Source organism: Ciconia boyciana, chromosome 2 (assembly GCF_034638445.1).
Source record: "Ciconia boyciana chromosome 2, ASM3463844v1, whole genome shotgun sequence".
NCBI classification, from domain to species: domain Eukaryota; kingdom Metazoa; phylum Chordata; class Aves; order Ciconiiformes; family Ciconiidae; genus Ciconia; species Ciconia boyciana.
The window spans coordinates 147,172,026-147,193,698 of record NC_132935.1 but is presented as its reverse complement, the minus strand read 5'-3'; the positions used below and the strand labels follow the sequence as shown (position 1 = coordinate 147,193,698).

General features: G+C 38.7%; 1 protein-coding gene across 1 annotated transcript in view; it reads right to left on the bottom strand.

The window, feature by feature from the left end:
* MALRD1 (MAM and LDL receptor class A domain containing 1) overlaps positions 1–21,673 on the bottom strand; it is a 291,485-nt gene that overhangs the window by 87,203 nt on the left and 182,609 nt on the right. The window contains exons 29-30 of the mRNA XM_072851516.1: positions 8,825–8,953; positions 3,914–4,075 (exon numbers count right to left, since the gene is read on the bottom strand). Coding sequence (XP_072707617.1) covers positions 3,914–4,075; positions 8,825–8,953 — 291 coding nt within the window. The remainder of the gene's footprint in view (positions 1–3,913; positions 4,076–8,824; positions 8,954–21,673) is intronic.

Below are 21,673 nucleotides of genomic sequence, written 5' to 3'. Positions count from 1 at the left end.
CCACATTTACAGCCTGCAATAGCAACACAAACTAGTACGGATGTCTGCTTTCTCTAAAATGAAAAACTGTGATTTGTGGCAGATAAGCAGTTCCCTCATGATCAGGTAAGCAGTTCCTGCAGCAGGTGCAGATTCCTCTAAAGGTAAAGGGAAGATAAATGAGTAGGACAGAAATGGTTACAGCCACCCACTGATAAGATGACTCTGTCGATTTTGGAAACATAAAACACCAAAAAAGAGTCAAAACCTGGAGATCATGCTGCTTACAAATTCAAGAGAAAAACAGTAGAGATTGTGATACTCCTACGTTGATTACTAACTATTCTTTGCCGATTAGATGGAAATTAAAATAGGGTTTCTAACCATTAAAGCTTCTGGAAAGGAAAGTTAAACACTTCTCAAATTGAGATTGGTACATTTATGATGGAAATTAATATTCCATCCAGATTTATTATATTATATAATCTATATAATATATTATGTTATGTTTATACAATACAATATATAATTATAGCTTGCTGTCTACATAACACAGATAACTGTAATTGCCTATCAATACATTTCATTCGCTTAACAATCAATAGGCATTCTGGTAGTAGTCTATCAGTCAATCTTGTAGGGACATCTAGGGAAACACTTCTATATTAAGTTTTCTGGCAAGTCAATGTCAGGGACATAAGCTAAACCAAGATCTTAGGTAGGAACTTTAAGCATTTCACGTGCATCCACACCATTTTATAAGGACCAGTGTATGATTGCATGTTTTTCTAGAATTCATTAGGATAGTACCACACTCCAGGAAAAGTAGATTATTCAAGATGTTGACAAGGAGAAGAGTACTATTGTAGCCAGTTATACTTTCAGAGAATTCAACTTTTAAAGTCAGACTCTCTGTATAGCAGAAATTTGTTATTAGAATAGAATAAAATAAACTACTTCAGTTGGAAGGGACCTACAATGATCACCTAGTCCAACTGCCTGACCAACTCAGGGCTGATCAAGTTAAAGCATGTTATTAAGGGCATTGTCCAAATGCCTCTTAAACACTGACAGGTTTGCGACATTGACCACTTCTCTAGGAAGCCTGTTCCAGTATTTGACCACCCTCTCGGTAAAGAAATGCTTCCTAATGTCCAGTCTAAACCTCCCCTGGTGCAGCTTTGAACCATTCCCATGTGTCCTGTCACTGGATACCAGGGAGAAGAACTCAGCACCTCCCTCTCCACTTCCCCTCCTCAGGAAGCTGTAGAGAGCAATGAGGTTGCCCCTCAGCCTCCTTTTCTCCAAACTAGACAAGCCCAAAGTCCTTAGCCGCTCCTCGTAGGACATTCCTTCCAGCCCTTTCACCAGCTTTGTTGCCCTCCTCTGGCCACATTCAAGGACTTTCATATCCTTCTTAAATTGTGGGGCCCAGAACTGCACGGCAGTACTCCAGGTGAGGCCGCACTAACGCTGAATACAGCGGGATAATCACCTCTTTTGACCGGCTGGTTATACTGTGTTTGATGCACCCCAGGATGCGGTTTGCCCTCTTGGCTGCCAGGGCACGCTGCTGACTTGTATTGAACCTGCTGTCGACCAGCACCCCCAGATCCCTTTCTGCAGGGCTGATCTCCAGCCACTACCCTCCCAGTTTATACCTGTGCCTGGCATTACTCTGTCCTAGGTGCAGAATCCGGCATTTGGACTTGTTACATTTCATCCCATTAATCATAGCCCAATGCTCCAATCTATCTAGATCCCTCTGCAAGGCCTCCTGTCCCTCAAGAGTCAACAGCACCTCCCAGTTTGGTATCATCAGCAAACCTGCTAATGGTGCATTCAACTCCTGCATCCAGATTGTTGATAAATATATGGAACAGAACGGGCCCTAGAACTGAGCCCTGAGGAACACCGCTGGTGAATGGTCGCCAGCCAGATGTAGCCCCATTCACTACAACCCTTTGAGCTCTGCCCTTCAGCCAGTTCTTCACCCGGCACACCGTGAACCCGCTCATCCCACAGTTGGACAACTTGTCCAGAAGGATGCTGTGAGGGACAGTATCAAAAGCCTTACTAAAATCCAGAAAAACTACATCCAGCACCTTCCCTTCATCCCCTAGGCAGGTGACCTTATCATAGAAGGATATCAAATTAGTTAAACGGGACTTTCCCTTTGTGAACCCATGTTGACTGTGCCTGATTACTTCATATTCTTTAAATGCCTTTCAATAGCACACAGTATAATCTTCTACAAAATTTTTCCAGGAGATGAGGTTAGACTAACAGGTCTGTAGTTCCCTGGGTCTTCCCTCATGCCCTTTTTGTAGATGGGAAAAACATTGGCTATCTTCCAGTCAGCAGGGACCTCCCCAGACTCCCAAGACTTTTAGTAGATGATCGAGAGGGGTCCTGCCATAACATCCACTAGCTCCTTCAGTACTCTGGGATGAATCCCACCATGGACTTGTGAACATTCAGCTGATACAGCTGGTCCCTTACAATTTCACTGTCCACAAATGGAAAGTCAATGTTCCCACACTTGTGGTCCTCCAACTCAGGGGACCGGGCAGCTCAAGGTCTATCAGTATTATTAAAGACTGAAGCAAAAAACACATTGAATGCCTCCGCTTTTTCTTCATCCCTATTAGTCAGATCACCATCTTCTACAAGTATTGCTCCAGTGTTTTCTATTCATACTGCAGTTACATTTACAGAAACCACGAGTATTAGGGCCTGACACACAAGGTTTCATACAGAGATTTCATTTGAATCCAGTATCTTCTATAAGGAATGAACAAAATACTAGTGATTGGAGAGAAAAATGCAGAGCTCGTGATTGGGAGAGGGAAAGATAACAACAGATTAAGCTGGGTTCTCAGAAAAACAGGAGTTAGCTAGAGGTTAGCAAGGTGTCCTAGTGTTGTTTCGTCTGGGTGCAAGCTCATATTGGAAACACGAACCTGATACTTTCATGGAGCTGCCTATAAAAATGCCTACAATGCAACAAGGTTTTCCAGAGATTGACTACAGCACAGTCAGGGTCATCGGATGGTCACAGTCAAGGTGCTGCTTAATATAAGCTCTACACTTTGTGCTCAGGTGACCTGAGAGAAATGGATGGCTGGACTATTATTTACCCATTTGTTTATCCAAAGGTTTTCAGCCATTCAGTAGTGCATGGATTCACTGTCACAGCATTTCTGAGCAAGACCTGATGGAATATCTTGGTGATCCATGATTATTGCCAAATATATCCTCTTTTATTTTATTAAAATCCTCATATCTGTAGTTCTTTAAAAGTTTTCAAATAGACCCTTAATTAATAATATCATTGCAGACTTGAAGACTGTTACTGCATTTGTACAGGCATACTGTACTGTTTTAGAAAGAGGTCTGTGTGTCCCAGTTGTGATGATTAATTAGTATCTTCACATTATATTTAGGAGCTCATTGTCTAGGAAATTACTAAACAAATGCGTCAAGCTGAAATGGAGTATAAGGAATGATATAATCAGGACCACTCTGAAAAGAGCAATCTATAAAATTACAGTGCTGCTGAAGCAATGACTAAAAAGGTTGGTAATAGGCTACTACGCCAGGCTGTTTGGTTTTGTGTTCAGACAGAACTAGAGGTTACCAGACAGTATAAATAACAAGACTCAATATGTTAAAACATTTAATATATTTTTTGCATGGCTTTTTTGTGATACATACTCTCTATTGTAATTTCAATATAGAAGTGAACATTTTAAGTGCTTGTTGGAACTGCTTTGTGAACTCTGCTAATTGCTCACTGATTTGTCTGCATATACAATAAGCTCAGCTGATCACACTGAGATTTGCTGTTATCTTGGCACTATCTATGGGATTTTTTTTTCAATTTGGTGAATATTTCATTTTCCCAAAAGTGATGTAGGACACATGTCAATACCTGGTGTATGGTCAGTGTCAGGACCCGTTTGTCCCGTGACAGCACTGTTGCTAATATTCCAGTCAAAATCATCACTAGGGTCTTGTGTTAATCCACATACAGTGGTCCATTCTTGATCTTGTGTTTCAAAATTACAGCTTCCAGGAATACTTGTGTAGTAACCTGAAAATATAGCAACAAGTAAATTATCATCCCAGCTCTTATAGGTAAAAGGCTATAATGAACATACTGTGCATGGTAATGGAAAGGATTCTGTTTGGTTAATGCTATGATTCCCTGTGTTCCATGTACTGACATAAATAGTATGTGATAGTGAGGAAAGAAAAAATTCACCCTTTGCTTCCCAAGCAGGTATAAACAGCCTTAAACTTTATTACAGATATACGCCCGTGTAAGTCTTGAGGACAAACTGATGACTCCACCAATTTTAGTTATTATTCAAGGTGAATGGACAGAATGATTCCCAGCCAATTAGCTACCAAACCTGGACTCCACTTCCACAGCGGTGTTTTTCATGAACATATATATGTTGGCTCATCCTTGTGAGTATTATGCATGAAAGCAGTTTTATGATGAGAGAAAAGTTCTAGTGATTAGGACACCAACTGAATTCAGGAGATTTTTATTAAGCTTCCCACTTCTAGATCTGCCTCTGATGTTTCGGGTGACTGGAAAAGTAATTAATCAACAAAGTTATACAAATGCTGCGATAGAAACGAATCAAATAACATCACAAACTCTTCTTTGGCTTCTAAAGGTCTTTTCCTTAGCTATAAAGCAGAGGCAGCTACACAATTGCAGAGTGAGGACTCTGGGAAAAGGTTGCAAACTATTAAAAATCACAGTCAGTCGTGCATTTTAGAAACAGGTCTGACTGTGACTATTTCAGAACCTCAAATGGGTTTCAGGATTTAGAGTGTGTTTCTTTATCTAGAAGTATTCTGCAACATTAAAATACAACTGTTTATGTATCATTGTCTAGGTATAAGGGATACAGATAAAAAGAAAATATTTAATTACCTTTTAGTAATCTCTTTTGTTTTTTTCCTATTTTCTACTTTTGATGCTACAAGAATAACTGGTGCCATTCTCTGTAAAAATAACTTATCATTATCATAAACCTGTTTTGTATGACCAAGATCTGCACACACACTGTAACCCTGTCGACTTACTTTTCTGTAAAAATGTGTCACCTTAGCTAAATGTATAGGACAAATATCTTAAAAGAATAATAATTTTGATCCAGTGAATAAACTATATCCCACTGAATGCTAGGAGAAGGATCTGTACTCTTCTGTAATGTACTATACTCTTACCGCACTGCACGGGACTGAAGTGTCTCTCATGATGGGAGGCTGAGAGAGCTGGGACTGTTCAGCCTGGAGAAGAGAAGGCTCGGTGGGATTTTATCAATGTGTATAAATACTTGCTGGGAGGGTGTAAAGAAGACAAAGCCAGACTCTTCTCAGTGGTGCCCAGTGTCAGGACAAGAGGCAATGGGCACAAACCCAGGAAGCACTTTTTAAGGTTAAGAAAAAACCTTTTTTTTTACTGTCAGGCTGGTGAAACACTGGCACAGGTTGCCCAGAGAAGTTGTGTAGTCTCCATTCTTGGAGATATTAAAAACCTGACTGGCACAGCCCTGGGCAACCTGTTGCAGTGGACCCTGTTTTGATCAGGAGGTTGGACTACACGATCTCCAGAGGTGCCTTCCCACCTCAACCATTCTGTGCCTGTATTAGTGCTATTCACAGCATGGCCTTTGGGAATCATGAAAGGAATACACAAATGCACTGAGCATCCACATTGACACTGCATTACAAGCATCACATAAGCCTAATAAAGCCTAACTCCAACACCAAACACCATCACATGCAGGTAGAGCAAAGAAGGGAACCCATTAACTGAAACAAGAAGTACAATTTTCTTGTACAGTTCTAACAAGATCAAAGTCCAAATGCATTTTGAATTTATACTATTCATAATAGACTACCTGACTTCAGGAATTTTACCCTGGTATCTTAACAGTGCATTCAGAAGGCAATTATTAATACATATTTATGAACAGTATTTACAGGGTTGACGGAGTCATCCGACATATCTGCACCTGCTGGGTACTTTTTATTTCATGGGTAAACAGAGCTTATTTAGAAGCCATCAGAAGAGGATTGTTCCATTTATCTGAAAAATTGCTTTTATTTCAATAATTCAAGCACTCCTCTAGTTGGTTCATCAACACTGAGGTTTGCTATTAATCAAATCTGGCTATATAATTGGCTGCAATTCATGAAAATTGAAACTGCTTTCATATGTGCTTTTTTCACGTCAGTACTTCCAGCGGGTTACTGAAAGAGAATGAAAATTTTGCAAGATTGCCTAACTGGATTGAATGAAGCATAGAGTAAGTAATTTCCATGAGTTTATTTTTAAAAAAAAAAAAAGTCCACCAACCTACGTGGATACAATTCATTTCATCCAGATTGTGTTGTAAATCCTGCACAGAGGAATTGCTGCCGAGTAGCTTATGGTCCATTTACTTCTTTGGAGTTACACTGGTATAAAACTATAGTAGAATGTGAAATAAGCTCGGACCTTGAGCTCAGAGAAAAGGAGAAAATTGCAGACAAATGTGGCCATAACCGCTTGTGATGGGGTAGGTTAGACTGTGAAGGGCTTTCTCTGTGCCTGTTGTGCTCTCTTTTCTGATTAAGCAGCTCCTGCTGCCTTTTCATTAAAAAATGAGGTTTCCATATCTAGAAGGTATTATGTGCCCATTAATGTTGTTTATTCCCATCTATAAGATACATGCTCAGGGAAAAGGTGTGTTTATCCAAATGTAAGGCCTCATTTGTTGGAACTAAGATATAGCAGATAGGGAAATATTATACCTGAGGCTTATCTGGGTATTCTGTATGCCAGATTACAGTATCTCTCCTCTATTGTTAACTTGATATTTTGTCAGTTCTACAGCAACAGCAAGACTAAAGACTGATGAAAACATTTTGATGTAACTACAGCCTTTCCATCTACAATAAAAGGATATTTCACTCTATTTATTTAAAGTGAATATCAGTATGTATTTTTTTTCTTCCCTTGGAAAAGCTTTTCTGCAGTATAGCAAAGACTGTGTTGCTTTACTGTGATTCAAGATAATTTATGGCCTGAAATATTTCCATCTATTATCTGACTAAGAAAAGAGAGTTGATGCTATCACAGTCCTTCCAGACAACACAGGACATCCCCGCTCCAATGAAGCTACTATATCCTGTAACAATATTTACAGAATAAATCAAGTGCCTCGATAGTTTTCAGAATATCTTTACAGAGCAGTTTACGTTGCACAGCAATTCAGACTCAGTGTGTCTCTGTTAGGTCTGTAAAATGCTACAAGGGTGAGTTGATAGAGAATTTTGCTGCACTTACTTTGTGTAACTCCTGAAAAAATATGAATATTATATACAAGAAATACAGATTATCTGTTTAAAATCTATCTTTTCTTGGAATCTACTTGAAAAACAGCTAGTCTAAAAGTTATTGTTCAATGTAGATTCATTGCCATGAATATGACTCACAAAATTCACTGGAACACAAAGCACTGCAGGAGGTAGAAACCAGAAATAGAGACAGCAACTTCAATATATGTACTTCAGAACTGTTATTTACTTTTATGAAAACAATAAAGAGGGGGAAACTCCAAGTTAAATCTCCTATAGTGACATCTTCATATGTATTCCAGGTTATAAGTCTGCTGTCTGGCTAAAAAATATAATTTACATCACCCAATAAAGGGTCATTATTTTTGTAACCCTGTACAGTCAAAGCATTTAGCAACCCCATGCAAGAGACAATGCCTTTGATTTTCAAGGGATCACCAAGTATCGATTGATTTCAGTGAAGTACTTGGACTTCAACACAATGTGAGCATTGAATTGATGCATGTGTTGCATTTACTTTATCTACCAAGGTTCCTTTTGATCATATCTGCATGATGGCAGAATTTGGCCCTCCAGCTCGAAGATTAAGAATTAGACTGATTACTGAACTGTATCTATGGACTGCTTAAGCTTCCTACTCCAAAAACCTGGTCCGGACAGTGACTGTAAATAAACAAAGACATGGTGCAGGAATAAAAGCACAATGTTTTACTGCTTTTGAGTTTCAAGTCTGTATTGGAAAGCTTGTTAACTTGATCCAGATTTTCAAAATTGAGCTGTGTCCTTCCATCTCAAACAACATTAACGAAGAATACCTACAGACAAATTTTGTCTTAGTATTCACTAGGACTGCAAAAATATAAACAGACTGGATTTTGTCCAACTATTCTGTAACAGAGTGATAGCAAGAAAATATTTTCATAGCTCTGCAGTAGCAGCAAGGACAAAGAACAATGAACACATAGTAGCGACACAACTCAGATCACAAAGACAGGATTAATCTGAAAGGAAAGACAGGCCTGTTTTTAAATAATCACTTTTTATAGCAGAATCATATCTGAATGTTATTGTGCATTAATTTGCTTACTTAGCTTCTTTTTCATTCAACATTGACAGCTCAACATGCATTCAACTTAATAAATGAGTTTACATTTCTCCTCAGAGTTAATTTGTATTGTAACCCATGTATTTTATTCCTTAAATATGTTTTTAGTCCTTAAGTTGGTTTTGTTTTTTTTTTTTATATTTACTCTTTGGTTTGAGTAAGTTACACTTCTGCAACTAAATCACACTTAAATACTTTCTGCAGCAAATGTCTCTGAGGATCTGAAAATGTCAGACCTTCTGTGCTGGGGGAGCAGGCAACCTGCTTGTAATTATCTTCTGAGCAGCTGCATGGATTCACCTAAGCCATGCTACAGAATTTAAAGTTAAAATTATAACTGGATATTACATTAATACACAAAGAGATACTTACTGCAGTCAACTTCATCTGATAGGTCTTCACAGTCTGGTTTATAGTCGCAGACAAACCGGGACTCTATGCAATTCTCATTCCCACACACAAAATCAGTGAGGGCAGGACATTCCCTGGGATTCTCTCCAACTGAAACCAAGAGGACATTTAAATCAATATTGTAATTAAATCAAAGGATGCTCTTTTTTATTTGTTTAGCCATTATACACCATGACTTCAGTGATTTACTGCTTCCAACAGATGTTATTTGGTCTCACTCTTTTAATGGTGCATTATGCGTGTCTAGACTACTGTATTGGCCTTGCCGAAAACTTCCAGGGTAGGATGTTTTGCCTGGAAGAAAATTCAGTTCAGCATCAACACGACTGTTTCCCCAGTGTATTTGTTGTGCACGTTCCATAAAAAAGGGTTCTGTGAACTGTTGAAAAGTAGACAGGCTAAAGGCTTTATTCTGCTCATAATTACAGGACATTGTCTGGAAAATAAGAACATTTAAAACTGAGGAAAATCACTGTTATACAACTTTTGTGTAATGTATAAACTTTTAAAGACTTTATAAGAAGCTTAATGTTTTTTGAAGAGTTTAGAGAAACTTCTGCTCTGAGTGTGTGAACTGCCCAGAAATTCCTCTTATGGTATTTAATACGAGGATCTGTTTTACAACAGCAATTTTTTATCATCTCTGAAAATGAGTGAAAATTGTGTGATAGAATGAGAGTAACTTAGTAACTTGCACATAAAGCACTAGGGCCAAAGCCAGAGTGCTGAGATTCAGCTATCTCTGAACTGTTAGATTTTACAGATACTTACATAAATTATTTTTTTAGTTCAGTGCACTGAGTGCATAATTTCAATTAGCACTACTTGAAACAGTTCTGATAGCCTCAAATACAGCATTTAAAATGCACTCCTGTTAACCTAAGAATGATTTTCAGTCTAGAGCTCCAAGTTGTGCAATAGGACATTTAGGAGAATGTATTTTGGCTCTATTCATTGTAATTTGTTTTATTTTTTCCTTCAAACATAACTAAAATGTGACACATCATTAAACACAGTATCGACATAACACCTTGATATTTACCTTTGTGCATGCCCATATTTCCAGAAGGGGATGTTATTGTTGTCAGGGTATTAATCTCCTCAAATAGAGGTTCTTACTGAATTTTACAGACTGAAGAAATACATTCTCATAGAAGCAAAATAGGGAAGGAGAACTGAATTTTTGGTTTAGTTTAAACGCATACACAAGGTAATATTAAAGAGAGCAACAACACAGTGTTAAAATGTAATTCAAATATTTAGAATGGATAGTTAAAAAAAAAATCAGTGATAAGGTTGGTTACCTGCAGGACCTGACTTAAATTTTCAGTTTTGAAATGCGTATGTCCCTGAGCATTGGTGTAAATAAAATCTGGTTTCAAATTGATATCTGTGTTGGTGGTTTGGTTTTTAATTTTACACTGTCAATTCGATCTGATTAGGTGTCAGGGAATCCACGGACAACAGCATTGCCATGAATGCCTTAAACACAGAAAAAACTATGGCTGCTTTTTACAGAGGATCCATGTGGCAGAGAGCCCTTAACAGAGGAGTGGACTCAAAAAAAATTTGACTGAAGCATTTGTGATAGTTAAAGCAGTTTTCACACCTCTCCCAAATGATGTGATAAAACTTGTTTGAAAATACTACCAAAAATTCATTAATATGGCTCATCCTAAATTTTGGAAAACCACAGAATCACAGAATAGTTGAGGTTGGCAGGGACCTCTCAAGTTCCTCTAGTCCAATGCTCTGCTCAAGCAGCCTCTACTACAGCAGGTTGTGCAGAACCATGTCCAGTTGGGTTTTGAATATATCCACAGATGGAGACTCAACAACCTCTCCGGACAACCTGTGCTTGTGTTTGACCACCCTCACAGTAAAAAAAGTGTTTTCTTGTATTCAGATGAAATTTCCTGTTGTTTTGATTTGTGCCCCTTGCCTTCTGTCTTGTCCATGGACACTTATAAGAGTTTGACTCCTTCATCTCCATTCCCTCCCATGCACTGGAAATGATGCACTGGAAAATTAAGTGACTTCCTTCAGTCACTCAATGACTTAAATAATGACAGAAATTATTTAATGGCAGAGCCATTAGGGTACAATAATTTTCACATCTTATTTCACTGCATATGAAAGAGGTACATTATCACCATACAGGGGAATGACATTTGAAAATCCATGACCTTGTGATTGGTCATATTCCTCACCTTTACCTCCTTTCACCTTTAATCAAGACAATGTTATGTTAGCCTATCATTTATATTTAGTACTTAATATTAATTACAGTTGTTCTTTTTTTAATAAGCTACTTCATAGTACTTCAGCCATACCAGAAACAAGCATTTAAGAATATTATTCATTTCTTAGCTTATCCTGAAATAAAACATGTGATCCATACACACTCATAATGAAAACTTGTATCTCAACAGATGTGACTGCCATGAAGTCGAAACACAGTCACATATCTGTGAATTTTATCCTTTTGGAGTAAGACCTTGTTTATATGTCATTTTTAGGGATACCAGGTTACATTTATGATAATGATGGAGATTCTTCCACAGCCTGTGGCAGAGGTAAAAAGAAAATCCCTCTCAGAATTAACGTAACAGCACTAGCATAGCATAGTCAAACTAAATATTCTAAACTCCTATTCAGAATTGTGGCACTAAAAATCAACATTCCAGAGTACATACTCATTCTGACCAAAACTCCTACACCAGCTAAAAACTAAATCAAAACAAGAAATACAGTGGGCTTTAACCATAAAATACAACTTCAGCATCAACAACCCCAATAACCAAACAGAGGTTCACACAGAAGTTGCAACTTAGAAGTTTCTTTTTTACTGGACATTCTTTAAAGATAATATAAAAATTCTATTTAATCAGAGAAATGTATTTTTCTCAACTCTGAAAAATCTCAATTCTGAGAATTGAGCTCCAATTTAACAAAAAAACATGTTAGAAACCACTTTGAACAAAGAAAAAGAGAGGACATTCAAAATATTGTCTTGCTCATTTCTAATTTTGTCATCAAAATTACAGGGTTGCCAAAATCTGAGTTTGAGTCTATCAGTACTGAATTTGGAGAAGGATGTTTCCAAGAACAGTATTCAAATATCTCTCTAGGGAGCCGCAGCATAAAGCAAAATGATGTCTCCTAATAACAGCTTAAGATATGTTTAAAGCTGACATTTCAGATAAAATGAGTAATTTTCATTACGTCTTATTTCATTGCATATGTTGGTTGTGTGGGACGGCATGTAAAAATATATAGCTTTTTGACTGATCATATTCCTCAGTTGTACTTTGATCACCAGTAAGTAGAAAGATAACATGTATTAGATGATGGTTGATTACATATAGCATGTAATATTATGTATTTTTTTCCCTCACATAATTATATACATTCGTTCCTCACAACATTCCATGAAAATCCAAACATACAGAAAAACTATTCTAAGCAGAAAAAACATGAGAAAATATGGCAAATTTTCTTTCTCGCCTCTTTCTTCTAACAACAGCTCAAGAAACCTATAAGGAAAAAAATTAACATACAGTTGAATACAGTCCAAACAAATTAGGACAAAAATTATAATAATAAAAAAATTATCAGTTGTACTTTGCTCACTGTGTTACTCTGAAGTTATATTTGAGAAGCTACAACATTAAAATGGATCAGTGAGCCACGGCAAGCAAAAGGATGAGCTGATTCCATGTATGAAAATGTCAGAGGTGGAAAACAGTGAAATATCCAATACACAAATGTGGATTTGTCACACAATAGGAATGAGAGGAATTACAAGGAATTGAAATGTTTTTGATAAGTACTAAGCTTACTTCTGAATACGCTATAAAAAATTTGAAGAGAGCTAAGATATCCAAAAGCAAAAGAAAACATTTCATTTTAATTTAAGAAAACTGTTGACCAGAAAGAAACTTGCACTTAATGAAAAAGCCATGAATGTTCTTTTTTGACTTGACCTTCTTCCAAATGTTTGGTTTAGCCACTAAACTGAACAATCCATTGTTTGCTTCATTCTACACATAATTTCACATCATGGAAGATATCCATACAGATATGGAGTGTTGGTCTACAGCTGTAGCATGAGTGATAAAGGAATGGCATAGAGATATAAAAATTGGGGGTGGGGGTTTGGTGTGTTTGGTTTTTTTAATGAGAACAGAAGCTCCAACAATGTTTATTAATTTCCAGCACTCTTGCACATTTCTTGGGCAAGTTACTTTTGTTTTTCATTATGCTTTGCTCTCTCTTCTCCTACAATTATCCAGTCCATAAACTTGTGGGGTCTGAAGACTACACAGATATGCTGCAAGTCAAAAGACCATAATCCATTCCTTTCCCACAAAAAGAGAATATAAGCAACAAAAAACCCACCCCCAAACAAAACAAAATAATATAGAATATAAAATAAAAAACCACAAATAAGAATTTCATAGCTTATGATAACAACCGAGCCTTAGATCAGCATAGAAGTAACTAGATTAACAAGAATCAGTGGAGCAATTAAACTGTTGATTTTCTCCTAGATCAAAGCTGACAGGCCACAACACATATCCTTGTAAACCACCTTTTTTCCCCTTGCAGTAAATACTTGGGTATTAAATTCTCATAAATTAAAAAGAATTAAAACAATTATTATGACATAGCAAAATGCTAATGGTTTATCATACCCATTTATTTGGTTTTCCCTTGGAACTGCAACATTTCCTGAAAACCAGGACACCACAAGAAACTAGCACAGGACATATTTTAGATGAAGTAGCAACTACTGACTACGTTATGCAAATCCCTACGCCAAATGAAATGGCAATACTTGAAAAGGAAAAATTGTACACAGGATATCACTTTTCAATTAAGTACAATTTGGACTGATGCAGCAAAGAGCCATATAATCTTCTAAGTAGTTTTTAAGAGACCAATAGAACCGGCTTGGCTTTTGGATCATTAAACTCTACAAAAGAAGCATGTTAATCATGGTTGCCATAGAACTTGCATTTACATACACTCACTTTCATTTCTACATATTTTGTTCTGCACAATGTAATTCTCAGAATACCAGCAAAGATAAGACCTTCCCTAGTAAGAATACATGTGTGTGTTTGTATATACATAGGAAACAAGCAAGACACAGATGCACGTTGTGCATACCACAAGTAAATTCTGACTGTACTGTGGCTACATCACAAGCTATATATTGATATCCATCTGCAGTATATGTTATCTATGGAAGACTAGCCCATATGGTACTTACAGAATTTATAGACATGACAAGATTCATTTGGAGATAGCTGATAAATACAACACTGTCAACCCAGACAGTTTGTTTCAGTTATGAGGAAAAGATTGGCTGTGAAAGAGCTAATGAAAATGGTCTTCTTTCCTTTAAGTTTGCTACTAGAGGACAGCACCAGGCCAGTGACTGTTTCTCTGACTCTGTGAGTAAAAGAACTTTCTTCTACCAGTGCTTTGTAAGATGAAAATATTCCTGTGATATCCATTACATCTAAAATCATGGAAAGAACCAGACAGGCCAAATATCAGCTCTAAAATCTATAGAACTTGATTGTCTGAAACAAAATGGATAACTGTAAAAAATTTTTTAGTTTGATACTGTCCTGGTTGCAGCTGGGATAGAGTTCATTTTCTTCCTGGTAGCTGGTATAGTGCTGTGTTTTGGATTTAGTATGAGAATCGTGTTGATAACACACTGATGTTTTAGTTCTTGCTAAGTAGTGCTTACACTAGCCAAGCACTTTTCAGCTTCTCATGCCCTGACAGTGAGAAGCTGGGAGGCGGCACAGCAAGGAGAGTTGATCCAAACTGACCAAAGGGCTATTCCATACCATAGGATGTCAGGCTCAGTATAGAAACTGGGGGGCATTGGCTGGGGGGGGCAGCAATCTCTGCTCAGGGACTGGCTGGGCATTGGTCAGCACGTGGTGAGCAATTGCATTGTGCATCACTTGTTTTGTATAATCTTTTAAAATTATTATTATTGTTATTTTCTTCTCCTTTGCTGTCCTATAAATCTGTCTTTATCTCAACATACAGGTTTTGTTTTTTTTTTTTATTCTCTCCCCCATGCCACTGGGGGGGAGGGTGAGCAAGTGGCTGTGTGGTGCTTAGTTGCTGACTGGGGTTAAACCATGACAGTCCTTTTCTGGCACCCAATATGGGGCACGAAGGGTTGAGATAATGACAGATCTGACCAGAACATGTTAAAACAAATTTGTTATAAGCATTCATTATATTAGTTTAGTAGTTGCTGGTCACAATGTTGATTTATTTGCTCTCAAAGTTGTTGTGCTTGTTCTCAGAATTGTGTTATGTAACACCTTACTTGCCTTATGTACTGTTTATTAGTATTTATGTGCTGTTTATCACCTCTGGGAGGTGACTGTTTATCACCTCTGGGATTAAGGTTATCACTTTGCTGTACTGTCTAACATTGGCTTATGGTATGATAAAATCATTGGTTGTGAGATCAAGCCGGTATTTGTACTCAGCATTGCCATCACCCCTGTAATTCGGGAGCCATCTATGGGAAATTGTTAATAATTACATTTTTTACTTTTTGTCCTCAGAGAGCCAATCTATGGGGGAGACACCTTCCTCCATCTTCTCCTTCTCCTCCAGGCTAATTACAGTATCTGTTGAGAATTTTCAAGATCCTCGGGATGTTCAAACCAGCATGTTCCTATTGCTATGTCTCCTGAATGTGTGTCAGGTCTTGCTTAGGGTTAAACAACTGTTTAAGAATACTGTGGCTACTCCTACCCTGGCGACAGGGACTGTTGCTATTCAAACCCCAGTGACAGGCGCTGTGGGTGCTCAAACCCCAGCGACAGGCACTGCAGGTGAACCAGAGAACCAACCCATGCCCGTATCAGTCGCCCCCATACACAAGAATAAATTTTGGAAGTGAAAGTCAGCTTTTTTATTAAGGGATGAAGAAGCTTCTCCTAAGAGGGAGCAGGAGGAAGAAGCATACTTCCCTGGCAGTGAGGAGGCAGACTACTCTAAAGCAGGGCCATCACGAGAACATGAGGAGGAAGAGGAAGGATTCTCCACTTCCCCCTGAGGAAGAACTCAGCGGGAGGGTTCCTCCTCTTCCTCTGAGGGAGAGGAAGAACTCATAAACAAGATGGTAACCACCCGATCCCTATCCATGAGTGAGCTGCAAGATATGCAAAAGGATTTCAGCTGTCGTCCAGGCGAGCACATTGTCACCTGGCTGCTCCAGTGCTGGGTTAACAGGGTCAGTAGCCTGGAATTAGAGGGTAAGGAAGCCAAGCAGATAGGATCCTTTTCTAGGGAAGAGGGCATTGACAAAGTGATTGGAAAAGGGGCACAAGTCCTCAGCCTCTGGAGGTGACTCCTGTCAGGCATGAAGGAAAGGTATCCCTTCGAGAAAGATGTTATATGTCACCCAGGCAAGTGGACAACCATGGAGGGAGGTATCCAGTAACTGAGGGAATTAGCCATGCTGGAGGTGATTTATGATGACCTGGACAACAAGCAGTTATCCAAGGATCCAGATGAAATAAAGTCCATGCTGCCCACGTGGCGGAAGTTTTTACGGAGCACAGCATTGTCTCATGCAAACTCATTGGCAGTAATGACCTGGAAAGCTGGAGAGGAACAAATGGTGGATGAATTGGCTGGCCTACTCCAGCAATACAAAGAAAGTCTCTCTTTGTCCCTGCGGGCCTGCATCTCGGCTGTGGAGAAACTGACAGACATGCTAACTGAGAAACTATCCGGGAGTTCCAATGATTCAAAGAGGATATGTCCTGCTCCCCACCCGTACAAATCAGTATCTCAGCTATTAGGAGTAAGTGGTCCTCTGTTCAAGAGAGAGGATACAGTGAGTATACACCATGGACCACCCTGTGGTTTTATCTACGTGACCATGGAGAGGACATGAGGAAGTGGGATGGAAAAACTACCTCAACCCTAGAGGCACAAGTACATCAGCTGCAAGGAAAAACAATCACACAAGGGGGTTCTTCCAGGAAAATTGCTGCTCCAGTTTCCAGTGGGCAGTTCCCCAGACAGAACAGAAGGGCTGATCTTACTTCTGATCTTAATGAAGGGACTTCTGACTCATATCTACAAGAAGTGAGTAATGAATACTATGACCAGGACTAGAGGAGCCCTGCCTCCAGCCAGGTGGAGGAAAGGGACAACCGGGTTTACTGGACTGTGTGGATTCGATGGCTTGGCACATCAGACCCACAAGAGTATAAGGCTTTAGTGGACACTGGAGGACACTGTACCCTAATGCCATCAAGCTATACAGGGGCAGAACCCACTTGTATCTCTGGAGTGACAGGGGGATCCCAACAGCTAACTGTATTGGAGGCTGAAGTGAGTCTAACTGGGAATGAATGGCAAAAGCACCCCACTGTGACTGGCCCATAGGTTCCGTGTATCCTTGGCATAGACTACCTCAGGAGAGGATATTTCAAGGACCCAAAAGGGTACTGGTGGGCTTTTGGTATAGCTGCCTTGGAGATGGAGGACATTAAACAACTGTCTACCTTGCCCGGTCTCTCGGAAGACCCTTCTGCTGTGGGGTTGCTGAGGGTCAAAGAACAACAGGTGCTGATTGTTACCACAACAGTGCACTGGCAGCAATATCGTACCAACTGAGACTCCCTGATTCCCATCCATAAGCTGATTCATCGACTGGAGAGCCAAGGAGTGATCAGTAAGACTCACTCACCCTTTAACAGTCCTAGATGGCCAGTGCAAAAGTCTAATCGAGAGTGGAGACTAACAGTAGACTATAGTGGCCTGAATGAAGTCATGCCAATGCTGAGTGATGCCATGCTGGACATGCTAGAACTTCAGTACAAACTGGAATCAAAGGCAGACAAGTGGTATGCCACAACTGATACTGCTAATGCATTTTTCTCAATCCCTTTGGCAGTGGAGTGCAAGCCACGGTGCCAGTGAGAAGCTGGGAGGGGACACAGCAAGGACAGCTGACCCCAACTGGCCAAAGGGCTATTCCATACCATATGACGTCAGGCTCAGTATAGAAACTGGGGGGAGTTGGTTGGGGGGCAGCGATCGCTGCTCAGGGATGGGCTGGGCATCAGTCAGCGTGTGGTGAGCAATTGCATTGTGCATCACTTGTTTCGTATATTCTTTTATCATTATTATTATTATTATTATTTTATTCTCCTTTGCTGTCCTATTAAACTGTCTTTATCTCAACCTATGGGTTTTATTTTTTTCTTTTCCGATTCTCTCCCCCATCCCAGCGGGGCGGGGAGGGTGAGCGAGCGGCTGTGTGGTGCTCAGTTGCTGACTGGGGTTACACCATGACAGATAGATACCAGTAAATTGCATAGATTGGGTATTAGGTTGACACAATGAATGTTCTCCTATTTAAAATAATTATCATGAAAGAACTGATTGATCACATAGCCAAAAAGAAGAGATGCTCTTGCCATGTTGCATTACAACACTTAAGACTTACACAGGTTGGTTATGTTTGGCCAGTGCTATATGCTTGTGAAAGGCATAGGGTGAATCCCAGGTTATTATGGTTGCTAACTGCTGCAGCGAATAAGACCTTGAGCTGTTTTGAAAAGCAACAGTTAACTCAAGGTCAAGTACACTGAGCTGCTGTTTACCAAGTCTCATCTTCTCTGCTCTCCAAAAGGAATGCATGCACACACTCACCAGTACACCATCACCATGTCAACAGTATGAAATGAAACATGTAATCTACATTCAAGGGAAAGAAGATTTTTTCCCCCTGTTTGTCTTTTTAGAAATTAAAGTCCTTTCTGAGTAGAAATGTTTTCAAATTACAGTTGAAAATTCACCTCTTTCTATTATTTGTTGTTTAAATTGTGTTGTATAGTGAGAGTACTTATTTTACTTCTCTCCCCTCTTCTACAATACTTGAGATATAGGAATAATCAAAGATAAAAAAATTAAAAATATTTTGTTGAAAATATTATTCAGTGAAAGGTACTTTACGAGTTTCACCCTTTCTTTAAATTAAAATGTATGAAATACAAACTCCTAGAAGGTTTCATTAGGACTGGGGCTCAACTGTATTCAGCACTCTGAAGTTCAGAAATTATGAAACACAATTTACATCAAGCTTTTCATTTGCTTACCCCAATTGTTCAGTACCCTTTTCTACATGACCTTTTACAGAACATTAAAACTCTATTAGCAAACTCATCAATAATGTTTCTGTCCATGGATGACCTTGGCAATCTTTTGTAGGGAAAACTAGATGAAAAGTTTCTACTCATGCAAGCTAGATGATATAATTTCAAATAAGGTTCTTTTGTAATTCAAAAACCATAGGAAATTCTCCTCACAGAATATGTCATTTAAAAGGCCAGATTTAATTCAAAGATATGCATTGGCTCTGACATAAACAGCAGATCTAACAAATTATATTGACTCTTAGGAGACAATTTCACCTGTAGATACAAAAGTCTGCCAATGGAATTCCTAAAGATGCTCAAAGCAAGTAGTATTATGATGCCTAAGGCCACCAAATAAACTGGGAGAATAAAAAATTCATCCATAGTTCTGGAAATGTACAATTGGCTCTGGCTCAAGCAATACAAAAGATAAGAAAAAAATTCTCTTCAACTTCTAGTGCTGATATCATGGAGTATATAAACCCACACCAGACAAGGACAGAAGTTTTTACATTTGATTAACACTGAAAGACCAGCCTTGGCATAGAGCGTATGAGCAGGATAAGGAGCTCATGCTCACAGTACCCCCAGGTAGGGAGCTGCCATATTTTGCTTAATGCTAAAGAAGACACTAGGGAGAAGCACTAAGGACTGAGCAATGAGTGAAGGTCTGGTGTTCTAGGCTTTACCTCTTTGGAGCCTGCAAGTGGTAAAAGAAAGGGAGAAGAGGACATAAGGTAAAAAAGAAAAGTGATGCTTTTTCAGAAAATTCTATTTCCCAGTAATTATGAACACGTTCAACCAGAGAAAAATATCTCCTGAAGCAATTTGAGGTGTGGTCTTTACCTCTCGGTCCTTTTTCCCCTCTCTGTCTCCCCTCCGTCCTGATTCCAGTGTAGAGCTACATTACACCTCAGAAAGTTCAGTTGAATAGATTACTTTTAGAGCTTTTCAACGATATTTACACTACAAAATTACTGCCAAGCTGTTATTTCCACTGTGATGCAGAATCAATCCAAGCACTTTCTCCCCTTATCACAGATTTCTTAGAATCATCTCATATGAATATTTTACTTTTTTTAGACATGGACGTGTCCTAATGTGGTCTACAGGGGTTGTTGTGACAAACAATGGAGTACAGGTGCAAGTCACGATTATCTGCAACAAGGAGGCACTTCTTCAGCTGAATGCTCTCTCTGGCTCTGCAGAATCATCATTAGATGTGAAATTCATCTTGGGTGTCATATTGCATGGAGGTGTATGATGGGTTACAGAAGATCAACTGTTATATGTAGTTTATTTGTACTGGAAGGGTGTCTACCTTCTACAGCAATTTCATATGAAAATGAACTCAGTCTGGGGCAGTGTTCATTCTTCTAGTACTACCTTTATAGACAATGATTGTGAAGTTAAAAAAAAAATTAAATCCAGCCATTTCTACCCTGTATGTTTTAGTAGCCATGAAAAGTCTTCTCTTGTGGCCCATTCAAAATATGTGGAGTTAAGGAATCTACCATCAGATATGAAGAGTAAGCAATATGTGAAGTGAATGTCAAAATGATGAGGTTTTAATTTTATACTGAAAAGCTGCTTTTGCAGCCACCTAGTACCAAACCAAAGTATCTTTGAAGTCAACTTTTCTTTAAAAGTTTCACGAGAGAAACAGAAACTGAAAAAGCAACTGAAGTCTCTTCATGAAAAGTGAGGTAAAAGCTAAAACTTGTTTCTCGTATTCAAAATCTGTGGCAAATGACCTCAACTGTTTTCCTAATAACAATCTGAGAGTTGCAAAAAGAAGGAAAGATGGCAAAAAAATCTTTCAGTTAAGTTCTCATGCATTTTTTACATAATCTCAAACAGAAATAGCAATCCTGGAGTATTACAGGTGTGTAAATTACTTCTGTACAGTGCAATAAAAAGTAGAAAATACTGTGATTTTCAAGCTGGTGCCATATTTCTCTTCTTTCCATTCTTTTAATCTTTTCAGAGAAGATTGCCAAATGCAATATTATTCATTCCCTGAAGCCAGGCTATATAATATTTGCTTCTTCAGTAAAAATGAATTTGTATTTTTTCATACGTTTCTAGAAAGTCTTAATATGCAATGCCGTTTTAGCAATCACCTTGTGCATAACATGACTTGTGCAGGAATTCCAGTCTTCCCCCAGTTTAACTCTGGCAGCCCTGGCAAGGTGGGTTGAGGGAGACCGTATTTCCTCCGCATCTCTCCTGAGCACGCTGCCTTTCCCACTGAGTCCTTTGTAAAAGGGCATTTGGGATGTCCTGTGGAAGGCAGCTGTGGCTGACTTCCACATTTCCAGAAGGGAGATTATTTCTTGCCTAGAACCTAATTGTGCATCATCTGTACCCTCTGCTGAGTGTAATGAGATCTGAGTTCAGTAAGATTTCCACTCAAAAAGGATAAAGCGCATTCATGTTAATGTATGTTACAGTACCGCAAATTAAGTTAAAGCTACCAAAAATTACTAGACTTCTCAAAATGAGCTTTCTTTCTCTACAATGAAGCAGATTCAATAGATATCAGCAATTTGTAAATCGACAGCTTACCATGAAATGAAAGAATAATTTCCTTCTAAAGGCA